The 15,798-nt window shown below is 50.3% G+C and overlaps 1 protein-coding gene across 2 annotated transcripts in view; it reads left to right on the forward strand.

Annotated features, from left to right (window-relative positions):
* IGDCC3 (immunoglobulin superfamily DCC subclass member 3) overlaps window positions 1-15,798 on the forward strand; it is a 144,505-nt gene that overhangs the window by 100,408 nt on the left and 28,299 nt on the right. For both annotated transcript variants that reach the window (XM_060260250.1, XM_060260251.1), the window contains exons 5-6: window positions 280-438; window positions 13,284-13,449. In XM_060260250.1, the coding sequence (XP_060116233.1) occupies window positions 280-438; window positions 13,284-13,449 (325 nt within the window). The remainder of the gene's footprint in view (window positions 1-279; window positions 439-13,283; window positions 13,450-15,798) is intronic.

Raw genomic sequence — 15,798 nt, forward strand, 5'->3', positions numbered from 1 at the left:
CTGATGGCCACAGAGGTGGTAAGTTCCTTGACGTTTCTAGACCACGTGGTGAGCTGTGCTCCCTCTACGCTGCAGAGTCTTGCGAGCAAAAATTCTACTTTGTGAGCTACTGTCATTAAAGTTGTGAGCTCCTGCATCAATGATTGTGCTCTGGGGCCATTTTTCCTGAGCTAAGACAAAAATGTGTGAGCTGGAGGCTAAAAATGTGTGCGCTAGCTCACACTAACTCAGCTTAGAGGGAACACTGGTGGTGAGTTGATTTGCTTTGCTCTTCCGCAGATGGCCGGCCGATCGGCGTGGAAGGAATTCAAGTCCTCGGGACGGGCAACCTGATGATCTCTGACCTCACGGTGCAGCATTCAGGGATATATGTGTGTGCGGCTAACAAGCCTGGCACCCGAGTGAGAAGGACGGCCCAGGGAAGACTGGTGGTCCAAGGTAAGGGATCCGTGTCGGGATTTCCATGCAGCCAAGCAGAGGAATGAGGTGCGTTTCCTACATCTTCTCATCCTTGACCACAACATATCATTAAAACAAAAGCAGAATTAAAATCTGAAAGATGTAAAAAGACTAATTAATACATTGGACGTTAGGGAAGGATCAACAATGAAGATGATGACGATACTGGATTGATACCCTGCCCTTCACTCTGAATTTCAGAGTCTCAGAGCGGCTCACAATCTGCTTTCCCTTCCTCCCCCACAACAAACACCCAGCTGGTGGGGCTGAGAGAGCTCTCACAGCAGCTGCGCTTTCAAGGACAACCTCTGCCAGAGCTATGGCTGACCCAAGGCCCTTCCAGCAGCTGCAAGTGGAGGAGTGGGGAATCAAACCCGGTTCTCCCAGATAAGAGAGCTCTGGCTGACCGAAGGCCATTCCCACAGCTGCAAGTGGAGGAGTGGGGAATCAAACCTGATTCTCCTAGATAAGAGAGCTCTGGCTGACCCAAGGCCATTCCAGCTGCTGCAAGTGGAGGAGTGGGGAATCAAACCCGGTTCTCCCAGATAAGAGAACTATGGCTGACCCAAGGCCATTCCAGCAGGTGCAAGTGGAGGAGTGGGGAATCATACCCGGTTCTCCCAGATAAGAGAGCTCTGGCTGACCCAAGGCCATTCCAGCAGCTGCAAGTGGAGGAGTGGGGAATCAAACCTGGTTCTCCCAGATAAGAGAGCTCTGGCTGACCCAAGGCCATTCCAGCAGCTGCAAGTGGAGGAGTGGGGAATCAAATCCGGTTCTCCTAGATAAGAGAGCTCTGGCTGACCCAAGGCCATTCCAGCAGCTGCAAGTGAAGGAGTAGGGAATCAAACCTGGCTCTCCTAGATAAGAGTCCTCACCGGCAGGTGGAAGGTGGTGACAGAAAGCCTTGTAGATTCATAAGGGACCCTATGGCCCTTCAGTAAACCATAAAGGGCTTTAAAGATCAAGATCAGTGCCTTGAATTGTGCCTGGAAACAAATCGGGAGCCACTGTAGGTAGGCCAAGGGTCTGGAAAGGACACCTGGTTTTACAGTCGCTCTGCTTCTACTCCTGTTAGCAGCATTTGGTGCCACATTGGGTGCATGCATGCATCATTGGATACTGCCTTAAGGCAGCAACGCAGCAACACTCTGTAGCTGGATTATCCAGGCTAAACAAGCAGATTCCGTTGCGGATGTTTCTATAGCACAGGACTGGCCAAACTTGCTTAACATAAGAGCCGCAGAGAATAAACGTCAGATCGTTGAAAGCCACAAGACATGAACGTCAGATGTTTGAGAGCTGCAAGACAGGACAGAAGGAAGGAATGGTGGAAAGGAAGCAAAGAGTGGGAGGGAGAGAGAAGCAGAAAGAAAGCAACCTTAAATGCATTCTCCAAGCCGCCAGCTGACTTGGCTTGGAGAAGTGACTTCTCCAGGAGAAATTCCTTCTCCAAGCTGGCTGACGGAGTGTGGGGGGGGGGGGGGCTTCGAGAGCTGCACAATATGGGTGGAAAAGTTGCATATGAAGAAGAAGAAGATATTGGATTTATATCCCGCCCTCCATTCCGAAGAGTCTCAGAGCGGCTCACAATCTCCTTTCCCTTCCTCCCCCACAACAGACACCCTGTGAGGTGGGTGGGGCTGGAGAGGGCTCTCACAGCAGCTGCCCTTTCAAGGACAACCTCTGCCAGAGCTATGGCTGACCCAAGGCCATTCCAGCAGCTGCAAGTGGAGGAGGGGGGAATCAAACCCGGTTCTCCCAGATAAGAGTCCGCACACTTAACCACTACACCAAACTGGCTCTCCAAGCCACAGTTTGGCCATCCCAGCTATAACACAACAGTAGGTCAATATCCTCCAATGTGCAGATGCATCCTTTGTGAAAGTTTCCGATAACAGTGGTGTTGTTATTCAGTCGTACGGCTGAGTCCGACTCTTTGCGACCCCCTGGACCAAGTCACACCAGGCCCTCCCTCCTGTCTTCCACCATCCTTCGAAGTCTGCTCAAATTCGTGTTTGTTACATCAGTAACGCTGTCCAGCCATCTCCTCTTTTGCCGCCCCCTTCTTCTTTTGCCTTCTGTCTTTCCCAGCATCAGCGTCTTCTTCAGTGAGTGCTCCCTTCTCCTTTGGTGGCCAAAGGATTTTAGCTTCAGCATCTGACCTTAGGATTTTAGCTTCAGCTTCAGCATCTGACCTTCCAGGGAACAGTCTGGGTTGATTTCCCTTAGGACTGACCGATTGGATCTTCTTGCAGTCCAAGGGACTCTCAAGAGTCTTCTCCAGCACCACATCTCAAAAACATCTATTCTTCTGCGCTCGGCCTTCCTTATGGTCCAGCTCTCACAGCCATACGTTACTCCTGGGAATACCATCGCTTTGACTATACGGACTTTTGTTGGCAGATAACAGTGGTAACCAGTGGTTATTTTTCAAAGAAACCTGCAATTGTTGGGCATAACAGTGAATGCGTGAAGCTGCCTAATACTGAATCAGACCGTTGGTCCATTTTGCTCAGCAGGGCAGAGCAGGGTTTGTCTCAGCACCTGGTTCCTGAGATTCTTTAACGGGAGATGCTGAGGGCTGAACCCAGATCTCTTTACAAGTTCTCTGTAACCACCTCATCCCACACTGCCCTGGAGTTTGCCTTTTCAGGATCAGCAAAGGCAGCATCTAGCCAGATTTTTTTGTGCTATTCACTGATGGGATGTCATTAGTCTAACTCTCTCTCTCTCTCTCTCTGTGAACATACAAAACTGCCGTCAGTTAAGACCGTAAGAACATAAGAGAAGCCATGTTAGATCAGGTCAGCAGCCCATTCAGTCCAACACTCTGTGTCACATAAGAACATAAGAGAAGCCATGTTGGATCAGGCCAGTGGCCCCTCCAGTCCAACACTCTGTGTCACATAAGAACATAAGAGAAGCCCTGTTGGATCAGGCCAGTGGCCCCTCCAGTCCAACACTCTGTGTCACATAAGAACATAAGAGAAGCCCTGTTGGATCAGGCCAATGGCCCATCCAGTCCAACACTCTGTGTCACATAAGAACATAAGAGAAGCCATGTTGGATCAGGCCAATGGCCCATCCAGTCCAACACTCTGTGTCACATAAGAACATAAGAGAAGCCATGTTGGATCAGGCCAATGGCCCATCCAGTCTAACACTCTGTGTCACACAGTGGCCAAAACCCAGGAGCCATCAGGAGGTCCACCATCAGGTCCAGAACTCCAGAAGCCCTCCCACTGTGCCCCCTCCTCAAGCACCAAGAATACAAAGCATTACTGCCCCAGACATAAGAACATAAGAGAAGCCATGTTGGATCAGGCCAATGGCACCTCCAGTCCAACACTCTGTGTCACACAGTGGTCAAAAAACCAGGTGCCATCAGGAGTTCCATCAGTGGGGCTAGGACACTAAAAGCCCTCCCACTGTGGACCCCCACAAGCACCAAGAATACAGAGCATCACTTGCCCCAGACATAAGAGAAACTATGTTGGATCAGGCCAGTGGCCCACCCAGTCCAACACTCTGTGTCACACAGTGGCCAAAACCCAAGGGCCATCAGGAGGTCCATCAGCAGGGCCAGAACTCCAGAAGCCCTCCCACTGTTACCCTCCAAGCACCAAGAATACAGAGCATCACTGCCCCAGACATAAGGACATAAGAGAAGCCATGTTAGATCAGGCCAATGGCCCCTCCAATCCAACACTATGTATCATGTAGTGGCCAAAACCCAGGGGCCATTAGGAGATCCACCAGCAGGGCCAGAACTCCACAAGCCCTCCCACTCACGAAGCCCCCCAAGCACCAAGAAGACAGTGTTGAGTTGGACTGTTCGTCTGTCCAGCCCTGGACTCTTTGTTGAGAGGGGCTGAAAGGTCTTTGGCTCAAAACGGTCTTCCTGAGTCCCAGCCGTGCCAAAAGTTGACCTTGTGAGTTGTCTTCTGCATGCATTATGGCCCTTTGGAACAGCCAGATTGTCCTGTATTTATCAGATTATGTCACATCCTTAAATCAGAATTAAAAACAAGAGCCCGGAATCTTGTCAACCATATCAGAGACTTTGCACTCATCCTGTAAGTATGCTGGAGGCTGATTTCTTACTGATTTCTGAGAGCCAGTTTGGTGTAGTGGTGAAGTGCGCGGACTCTTATCTGGGAGAACCGGGTTTGATTCCCCACTTCTCCACTTAGAAGAAGAAGAATTGCAGATTTTTACCCCGCCCTTTTCTCTGAATCAGAGTCTCAGAGTGGCTCACAATCTCCTTTATCTTCTCCCCCCACAACAGACACCCTGTGAGGTAGGTGGGGCTAACAGAGCTCTCACAGCAGCTGCCCTTTCAAGGACAACCTCTACCAGAACTATGGTTAATCCAAAGCCATTCCAGCAGGTGCAAGTGGAGGAGTAGGGGATCAAACCCGGTTCTCCCAGATAAGAGTCCACGCACTGAACACTACACCAAACTGGCTCTCTATACACCAGAATGGCTCTCTCTACACCAGACTGGCTCTCTCTACACCAGACTGGCTCTCTCTACACTTATAGCTGCGGGAGCTGTCCTTGAAAAAGCAATTTCTGTGAAAGCTCTCTCAGCCCCACCCACCTCACAGGGTGTCTGTTGTGTGTGTATGGGGGGGAGGAAGGTAGAGGAGATTTTGACCACTCTGAGACTGTGATCACACGCACCGAATAATGCACTTTCAATCCCCTTTCAGTGCACTTTCCAGTTGGATTTTACTGCGTGAACTTGCAAAGCCCAGTTGGAAAGTGCATTGGAAGTGGATGGAAAGTGTATTATTTAGTGGGTGGGATCACAGCCTGAGATTCAGAGTACAGGGCAGGATATAAATCCAATATCTTCTTTCTGAACATTTGGGTGGAATCCTGCCTCCCCATTTTTCTTCATCTCTCCCTAAGCAACAGACCTCTTTTTGTGGGGAGGGGGACCACGTGAAAACTTGAGCATTCAGGGACGTGGGCTGGATTTACCTTTGAATCCATGCCGTCCAGTCGCTCCAGTCCTGTGGCTAAATCTCTCCGTCAACCTTGCAGGGCGGCTCTTTGAAATTCGATGTGCTCTCATCGGGAAAATAGTCTTTCTCTCTCCCCACCCCCCTCCCAAAAAAACCTTCTGAAAAGCCACTTTTAATGACCTTGGAGGACGAGGGCCAGAAATGAGTTCCTCAAATGTTGTCGGCGCATCCCGTTTCCATGGCGTGAGTCTCCGCAAAGTGAAGGCCTTTTACTGAAAGGGAAAAAAAGCAGGGGGGGGGGGGCATGCGCAGCTGGCAGCTCGGAACTGAATGGCGTTAATCCGTTCCTGATTACCAGCCCTCGCTTTCATCTTTGAAACCGCCTGTTCCAAACAGCGCCTCATTCTCATCAGCAGCTTTCCTCGGTAACGGCTGCCTTGATGAGCTCCTGAATCTGAAATTATATTTCCTCCCCCCCCCCCCAAAAAGTGGGCCTAATTGGACATTTTCACAGGGCTTTCGGCACGCAGGGATGCTCAGCTGCAATTGACGCTGGCTCCTGCGGAGGAATTCCTTTGTTGCTCCTGTTTGGAATAGAGAACCAGTTTGGTGTAGTGGTTAAGTGCGCAGACTCTTATCTGGGAGAACCAGGTTGGATTTCCCACTCCTCCACCTGCAGCTGCTGGAATGGCTTTGGGTCAGCCATAGCTCTCATAGGAGTTGTCCTTGAAAGGTCAGCTTCTGGGAGAGCTCTCTCAGCCCCACCCACCTCACAGGGTTCTGTTGTGGAGGAAGGAGATTGTAAGCCGCTCTGAGTCTCTGATTCAGAGAGTAGTTGTTGTTGTTCGGTCGCACAGTCGAGTCCGACTCTTTGCGACCCCCTGAACAAAGTCATGCCAGGCCCTCCTGTCTTCCACAATCCTCCGAAGTCTGCTCAAATTCGTGTTAGTGACGTCAGTAACGCTGTCCACCGATCTCCTCTTTTGCCGTCCCCTTCTCTTAACCATTCCTCCAATGTACTTGGAGTAGTCATCAGAGGCCTAAGAGAGCCAGTTTGGTGTAGTGGTTAAGTGCTAGGACTCTTACCTGGGAGAACCAGGTTTGATTCCCCACTCCTCCGCTTGCACCTGCTGGAATGGCCTTGGGTCAGCCATAGCTCTGGCAGAGGTTGTCCTTGAAAGGGCAGCTTGTGGGAGAAGCTTTCTCAGCCCCACCCACCTCACAGGGTGTCTGTTGTGGGGGAGGAAGAGAAAGGAGATGGTGAGCCGCTCTGAGATTCGGAGTGGAGGGGAGAGAAGGGTGGGGTATAAATCTGCAGTCGTCTTCTTCTTCCCCCATGACTCTGGGTGATGTTGATTTGAGACACAAGGCCCTGTCCTTTGGTAGGTCACAGCTCTGTGATGGTCTCCGCCCAAAATTTCTCTTAACCTTTCCTCCGATGTCCTTGCAGTCGTTATCAGAGGCCTAAGAGAACTTCCGTGAAGCTTTCACGGCTTGTGGCTCGATGGCAGTTTGTAAAGTTTTGCCCAGATAGTATCAAAAGACTCCTTGAGTATAAGCAGAAGAAGGTAGCAACCGTTATCAGTCTTGCCAGACTGAAGAACAAGCAAAAGTTACAGGTCAATCTACCAATAATGGCTCAGCGCCCTTTCCCACCTATGGCTTCTGTGAATCTGTTTAATCCCCTTTCAGACCCATCCTGGTAGGGTTGACACATCCAGGTGGGAACTGGAGTTTTGGCTACGGAGATCAGCTCCCCTGGAGGATGGGGTCGTTTGGGATGGTGAACTTCTCCAGAATCACCTCCCTGCTGAGCTCCCTCTGATTTGGTGTAGTGTAACGGTTAAGTGAGCAGACTCTTATCTGGGAGAACTGGGTTTGGATTCCCCACTCTTCCACTTGCAGCTGCTGGAGTGACCTTGGGTCAGTCATAACTCTCTCAGAGCTCCCCTCCGAAGAGCAGTTTTTTGAAAGAGCTCTCTCAGCCCCAACTACCTCGTAGGCCGTGTTCCCTCTAAACTGAGTTAGCGTGAGCTAGCTCGCAGATTTTTTAGCCTCCAGCTCACTGATTTTTGTCTTCGCTCAAGAAGGATGACCCCAGAGCAAGCGAATTGATGCAGGAGCTCATGACTTTAATGCCAGTAGCTCACAAAGTAGAATTTTTGCTCACAAGACTCTGCAGCTTAGAGGGACCGTTGCTCGCAGGGCGTCTGTTGTGGGATTGGCGAAGGGAAAGGAGATTGTAAGCTGCTCTGAGACTCCAAGTGAAGGGCGGGATATAACTGCAATCTCCTCCTCTTCTTTCTCTTCTTCCTCCTCCTCTTCTTTCTCTTCTTCCTCCTCCTCCTCTCCTTCATTTTCTCCTCCTCCTCTTCTTTCTCCTCCTCTTCTTTCTCCTCTTCCTCCTCCTCTTCTTTCTCTTCTTCCTCCTCCTCCTCTCCTTCATTTTCTCCTCCTCTTCTTCTTTCTCCTCCTCTTCTTTCTCTTCTTCCTCCTCCTCTTCTTTCTCTTCTTCCTCCTCCTCCTCTCCTTCATTTTCTCCTCCTCCTCTTCTTTCTCCTCCTCTTCTTTCTCCTCCTCTCCTTTTTCTCCTCCTCTCCTTCTCCCAAGCTCCACCCTCCACAAGCCCCACCCCAAATCTCCAGGTCTTTCCCAGGCCAGAGTTAGCATTCGACCGGAGCTCCGGGTTCAGCACTGGCTGCCAATATTATACCGAGTTCGGTACAAGGTGCTGGTTATTACCTTTAAAGTGTAGCAGGAAAAGTCCTGTGTTGTCCAATTAATAGTAAATCATACTCACAAACGAGGTCTGAGGCAAGATCAGGAAAACAGCTTCTTTATTTAACGTGCATAAGCGCTCTATACACGGGCTCCAGACCCGAGGGTCTGAGCAATGATCACAGTCACCTGCCATCCCTTATAGGGGGCCTCCGCCCACTCACTACCCACTCACTACCTTAAAACACCCATGTTCTCACCACAATTCGAGCTGTTTTCCAACCCTCTGGGTTCTTCTTAGGGCCTTTCTTAAGGCCTCTGCAAACCCTGGTTCCTCTTTCTCTAGAAACATTTTACCCCCACGCCCACAATTTCTCGCTGCACCTGTCTTGCTTCTCTCTAGGCTCTGTTCTATGTTTTTCAGCCTGCGGTTTTGAAAGGTCAACGACCTGTCATAGTTCCCTTTTTCTCTCTGCACGCTAGCACTCCTTTGCTTCAAGCTGCTATAGAAGATTATTTCCCAAAAGCACTTTTATATTTTTTAACATTGCTAAAGCCACACATATTGATTAGGTATTGGTATTGATTTTTTGGATCGATGCTACAAAAGCCCTATATGGCCTAGGACCGGCCTACCTGAGGGACTGTCTCTCCCCACATGTTCCCCAGAGAGTACTGAGATCAGGAACCCAAAATCTTCTCGTTGTCCCCGGGAAGCCCGCCTGAAATCTACCAGGGACAGGGCTTTCTCTGGAATGGCCCCTTCCTGGTGGAACCAGCTGCCGGAGGAGGTGAGGGCCCTGCAGGGCCTTGCTCAGTTCTGCAGGGCCTGTAAGACAACCCTCTTCCGGCTGGCTTATAACTAACCGGCATAGGAAACTGAGTGTAGTTCTATTAGATTCCTGCTATGTTTTAATCTTTTAACTGTGTAAAATGCTTAAACTTAATATTTTTATGTTAGATTTTATGTGCTGTGAGCCACCCTGAGCCACTTGGTGGGAAGGGCGGAATATAAATCATAAATAAACTAAACTAAACGAAAGAGTTGCCAATGCCAGACTTCCTACGGTTGCTGTTTTCTGCTCGCACGCAGCCAAACGGATGCAAATGATGGCTTGAAAGGAGCAGGTGTTGAATAAAATGCCTGCTAATAAGTCATCTTGTGAGCAGGTAGGGCGAAGGGCTGGGGCAGTAAATCAGGCGGGGCTGGAACGGATCCAGGTGCAAACTGCAAGACAGACAGCTGTGCAATGGCTGCCCCCTCCCCATGCTGTGTCTCTGCGCTGGAGAATTCAACCAGTCCTGGACAAACGACGTCGCACTTGAAAGAGCTTCCATTTTTAAAAAAATTCTAGAAGAAGAAGAAGAATTGCAGATTTATACCCCGCCCTTCTCTCTGAATCAGAGACTCAGAGTGGCTTACAATCTCCTTATCTTCTCCCCCCACAACAGAAACCCTGTGAGGTGGGTGGGGCTGGAGAGGGCTCTCACAGCAGCTGCCCTTTCAAGGACAACCTCTGCCAGGGCTATGGCTGACCCAAGGCCATGCCAGCAGCTGCAAGTGGAGGAGTGGGGAATCCAACCCGGTTCTCTCAGATAAGAGAGCTCTGGCTGACCCAAGGCCATTTCAGCAGGTGCAAGTGGAGGAATGAGGAATCAAACCCGGTTCTCCCAGATAAGAGTCCGCACACTTAACCACTACACCAAACTGGCTCTAGATGGACCCTCACTGGTCTGATCCAACAGGACTTTTCTATTTTTTCTTGGTTTTAAATTTGTATCTGGCTTTCCCCCAAAGCGGCTTATCGTATCATTCTCTCCTCCCCCCGCAACAACCTTGCGAGGCAGGTTAGGCTGAGGGATTGTGACGCCATTCTCCCCTTCTCCGTGTTATCCCTGGAACAATGACCTTGTGAGGTAGGCTCGGCTGAGAGATCTCAGCAAGCCTCCGTGGCGGAACAGGGACTCAAACCCAGATGTGCCAGGGCATTTGCGGATCTCTGCCAAGTTGTGCCACTGGCCTCCTAGGTGAAATGTCCCCAATGGCTGAACCTGAATGCAAAATTATCCCTTTACTTTCTGGAAGCCCCACCTGCATTCCTTGCGCTGATGTGTGTCAGCGTTTTGTGATGAACGTCACATCTTTAGGCCCCTGCTAGCCCTTCCCACATCCCGTTAGATCCTTGAGAAGAAAAGGTTTATGTTGCAGTGACCAAACGAGAGGTTTGCATTCCTGTTCCCTGCCAGTCCCAGTGTTCCAGTACAGGGATGCAGTTTTGCATTTTAGCTGATTGTCAGTAGGTTCAGGATGGGCAAGAGGAAATACTACTTCACACAGAGAGTGATTAAAATGTAGAATTCACTGCCAAGGATGTCATGATGGCCACAGGAGTAAACAGCTTTGAAAGGGCATTAGACACATTCATTGGATTGGATATTGGATTTATATCCCGCCCTCCACTCCAAAGAGTCTCAGAGCGGCTCACAATCTCCTTTAACTTCCTCCCCCACAACAGACACCCTGTGAGGTAGATGAAGATATTGGATTTATATCCCGCCCTCCACTCCGAAGAGTCTCAGAGCGGCTCACAATCTCCTTTCCCTTCCTCCCCCACAACAGACACCCTGTGAGGTAGATGAAGATATTGGATTTATATCCCGCCCTCCACTCCGAAGAGTCTCAGAGCAGCTCACAATCTCTTTTATCTTCCTCCCCCACAACAGACACCCTGTGAGGTAGATGAAGATATTGGATTTATATCCCGCCCTCCACTCCGAAGAGTCTCAGAGCAGCTCACAATCTCTTTTATCTTCCTCCCCCACAACAGACACCCTGTGAGGTAGATGAAGATATTGGATTTATATCCCGCCCTCTACTCCGAAGAGTCTCAGAGCGGCTCACAATCTCCTTTCCCTTCCTCCCCCACAACAGACACCCTGTGAGGTGGGCGGGGCTGGAGAGGGCTCTCACAGCAGCTGCCCTTTCAAGGACAACCTCTGCCAGGGCTATGGCTGACCCAAGGCCATTCCAGCAGGTGCAAGTGGAGGAGTGGGGAATCAAACCCGGTTTTCCCAGATAAGAGTCCGCACACTTAACCACTACACCAAACTGGCTCTCCTGGCCATTCATGGAGGAGAAGTCAGTCAGTGGCCGCTAGCCAGGGTGACTGAGGGGACCCTCCACATTCAGAGGTGTCAAACCTCTGAATCCCAGGACCAGGAAGCAAAATCAGGGGAAGGCTTCAGCCTCCCTGCCCTGTTGTTGGCCCTCCAGAGGGACTGGCTGGCCACTGTGTGAGAAGACAGAATGCTGGATTAGATCGACCCTCAGTGGTCTGATCCAACAGGGCTCTTCTCACATTCTTGTCAGGGGAAGGCCTCAGCCTCTGTGCCCTGTTGTTGAATCTCCAGAGGAACTGGTTGGCCGCTATGTGAGACAGGAGAAGAAGAAGATATTGGATTTATCTCCCTCCCTCCACTCCGAATCTCAGAGCGGCTCACAATCTCCTTTATCTTCCTCCCCCACAACAGACACCCTGTGAGGTGGGTGGGGCTGAGAGGGCTCTCACAGCAGCTGCCCTTTCAAGGACAACCTCTGCCAGAGCTAAGGCTGAGCCAAGGCCATTCCAGCAGCTGAAAGTGGAGGAGTGGGGAATCAAAGCTGGTTTTCCCAGATAAGAGTCCGCACACTTAACCACTACACCAAACTGGCTCTAGATGGACCCTCACTGGTGTGATCCAGCAGGGCTCTTCTGATGTTCTTCTCAGGGGAAGGCCTCAGCCTCTCTGCCCTGTTGTTGGCCCTCCAGAGGAACTGGTTGGCCACTGTGTGAGACAGGAGGCTGGACTAGATGGACCCTCACTGGTCTGATCCAGCAGGGCTTTTGTGTTGCTCTTCTCAGTTGAAGGCCACGGCCTCTCTGCCCTGCTGTTGGCCCTCCAGAGAAACTGGTTGGCCCCTGTGTGAGACGGGAGGCTGGACTAGATGGACCCTCCCTGGTCTGACTCAGCAGGGCTCTTCTGATGCTCTTCTCAGGGGAAGGCCTCGGACTCTCTGCCCTGTCGTTGGCCCTCCAGAGGAACTGGCTGGCCACTGTGTGAGACAGGAGGCTGGACTAGATGGACCCTCACCGGTCTGATCCGGAAGGGATCCTCCGATGTTCTTATGACTGGGGAAGGCGTGATGCAGCATCTGTTTATTTCTCTCTCACAATCCTTCTTTTGAAGCCTTTTTATGCTGTAGCATTCTGACAAAAGGAGAGGAGATGCCTGAATGAGCATCAGGGTCCACACAAGTCCTGTTTCAGTTATCTATGGCAGACGAGGGTGGTGAGGGAAGGAGAATTCAAAGGTTTTGCCAGTGTTTTCAAAAGCGACCAAGTCTTTAAGTTGTCAGATAATTTAACACACTTTTAGAGAACACTGTCTCAATTTTACAGTTTCTGGTCACTGTGGAAAGCAGTCACTTTGTCACTGCGGAAAGCAGAATGAAAGAAAGATGTCCCTTCCCCAAATGTTAACTCCTCCTGGACTCCAAAAGCCCCTTCCCTCCTAACATTATTTTTCTATCATTAGCACTGTCCGTTCACTTGGCGGCTTCAAGGCATAAATTCACTGCGTCTTCTTTCTGTTCTCCGTTTGCCTTTGCAATAAAAAGGCGCGGGGAAAGAATCCAACCCTCTTATTCATGCATAGTACTTTAGCTTTGGCCTTATCCTCAAAGGGCTGCGTTCAAACGTCACACTTTAACGGCCCTTAAGTCAAAATGTGCCCAAATCCAGTTTGTTGAAGCGTGTCTCACAGAGAAATGAAACTGAATGTCGCTTGGGGGTGTTCCATAGTATAGGAATGCAGGCACCCAAGGAAACAGGGTTTGACACCCACAGGTCTCCCCACAAAGCGGTCTGTGGCTTCCGCCAACCTCTTGACCATCTTCAAAAAGTTCACTTCAGTTGCAAAGCTTCACCACCACCGCTCGCCTCCAGTTATCATTCTGGATCTTGGAAAATGGATCTTGGAAAATCCAAATGGATCTTGGAAAATCGAGACTTTCCAGCTTGTTGTTAGACGCCACCTGTCAGGAAGGGGCGGGCGGCGGAGCCCGATTGACCTTCCTTTGCCTTCTCTTTCCAGCCCCCGCAGAATTTGTCCAGCACCCTCAGTCCATTTCCAGGCCCTTGGGGACCACGGCCATCTTCACCTGCTTGGCTCAGGGGGAGCCTCCGCCGCAGATAACGTGGCTGAAGAACGGGCAGATTCTGGAACCGACGGACCACATCAAGTTGAAGAATAACAACAGGTAAGTGAACGCCGTGTGGTTTTTGGGGAAGCATGGATATGATCGGGGAGGCAGAATGTCGCATATAATGGTAAGGAGAGGCCCAGTTTGCCCTGGATCTTCTGAACGCCCTTGGATTCAAGGGTGTATCTTGGAACCAGTGGTGAGAGCCAGTGTGGTGTAGTGGTTAAATGCGTAGACTCTTATCTGGGAGAACCGGGTTTGATTCCCCACTCCTCCACTTGCAGCTGCTGGAATGGCCTTGGGTCAGCCAGAGCTCTCTTATCTGGGAGAACCGGGTTTGATTCCCCACTCCTCCACTTGCAGCTGCTGGAATGGCCTTGGGTCAGCCAGAGCTCTCTTATCTGGGAGAACCGGGTTTGATTCCTCACTCTTCCACTTGCAGCTGCTGGAATGGCCTTGGGTCAGCCAGAACTCTCTTATCTGGGAGAACCGGGTTTGATTCCTCACTCTTCCACTTGCAGCTGCTGGAATGGCCTTGGGTCAGCCAGAGCTCTCTTATCTGGGAGAACCGGGTTTGATTCTCCACTCCTCCGCTTGCAGCTGCTGGAATGGCCTTGGGTCAGCCACAGCTCTCTTATCCGGGAGAACCGGGTTTGATTCCCCACTCCTTCACTTGCAGCTGCTGGAATGGCCTTGGGTCAGCCAGAGCTCTCTTATCTGGGCGAATCGGGTTTGATTCCCCACTCCTCCACTTGCAGCTGCTGGAATGGCCTTGGATCAGCCATAGCTCTCTTATCTGGGAGAACCGGGTTTGATTCCCCACTCCTCCACTTGCAGCTGCTGGAACGGCCTTGGGTCAGCCATAGCTCTCTTATCTGGGAGAACCGGGTTTGATTCCCCACTCCTCCACTTGCAGCTGCTGGAATGGCCTTGGATCAGCCATAGCTCTCTTATCTGGGAGAACCGGGTTTGATTCCCCACTCCTCCACTTGCAGCTGCTGGAATGGTCTTGGGTCAGCCATAGCTCTGGCAGAGCTGTCCTTGAAAGGGCAGCTGCTGCAAGAGCTCTCGTAGCCCCACCCACCTCACAGGGTGTGTTTTGTGGGGGAGGAAGATAATAAAGATTGTGAGCCACTCTGAGACTCTGAGATGAAGCAGAAGAAGAAGATATTGGATTTATATCCTGCCCTCCACTCCGAAGAGTCTCAGAGCAGCTCACAATCTCCTTTCCCTTCCTCCCCCACAACAGACACCCTGTGAGGTGGGTGGGGCTGGAGAGGGCTCTCCCAGGAGCTGCCCTTTCAAGGACAACCTCTGCCAGAGCTATGGCTGACCCAAGGCCATGTTAGCAGGTGCATGTGGAGGAGTGGGGAATCAAACCCGGTTCTTCCAGATAAGAGTCCGCACACTTAACCACTACACCAAACCGGCTCTCCAATTCAGAGTATAGGGCGGGATATAAATCCAATATCATTATCTTCTTCTTCTTCTTTCCTCTAAGCTGTTAGGGTGAGCTAGCTCACTGTTTTTTAGCCTCCAGCTCACACATTTTTGTCTTAGCTCAGGAAAAATGACCCCAGAGCAAATTAATTTATGCAGTACTTCACAACTTTAATGCCAGTCGCTCACAAAGTAGAATTTTCACTCACCGAACTCCACAGCTTAGAGGGAGCTTTGCTTGGAACTTCAGTTTAACCTTCATAAAAGAGGCAACAAGAGCCCTGTTTTCTTGGAACGACTACTCGATCAAAAGATAAGTTTATTACAGGAGCTCAAAACAGTTCCAGGGTCAGATCGGATCTGTCTGACCTAACCAGAAATGCATCTGTGTTCTGGGGTCATTTCATTAAAAAAGATATTCCGGAGCTCATTCGCACCGCTGACATCACCGGAAGGTGTACTAAATTATATCAGCTCAACATTTACCTTGAAATGCTTCTTGAATTATAGTTGTCATCGTAAAACCTCACTCCCACCCAATGTTCCCTCTAAGCTGTGGAGTCTTGTGAGCAGAATTTTTTTGCTTTGTGAGCTACTAGTATTAAAGTCGTGAGCCAGTAGCATTAAAGTTGTGAGTTACTGTATAAATTAGTTTGCTCTGGGGCCAAAAATCTGTGAGCTAGCTCGCACTAACTCGGCTTAGAGGGAATACTGCTCCTATCATACTTTTAAGATCCCTTTCTCCTATGTGGCCACAGCGGCATGAGGAAGATTGCCATCTGTCTGCTTTAAAGGTTATTTTCCCATTTTTCGTGGGGGGCAATATGAGAAAGTTTGTCAAATCTTAAGAGTTCAGCAAAATTCTCACCGGGGCGGGGTGGGGAGGTTTGAACAATGGAACCCAGAAGCAAGTATGGGGGGCTGGGTAAAAAAGAAAGAGCACAATAAAATTTAGAGATTCCGGAG

The sequence above is a fragment of the Heteronotia binoei genome, chromosome 19, assembly GCF_032191835.1.
Source record: "Heteronotia binoei isolate CCM8104 ecotype False Entrance Well chromosome 19, APGP_CSIRO_Hbin_v1, whole genome shotgun sequence".
Lineage (NCBI taxonomy): Eukaryota > Metazoa > Chordata > Lepidosauria > Squamata > Gekkonidae > Heteronotia > Heteronotia binoei.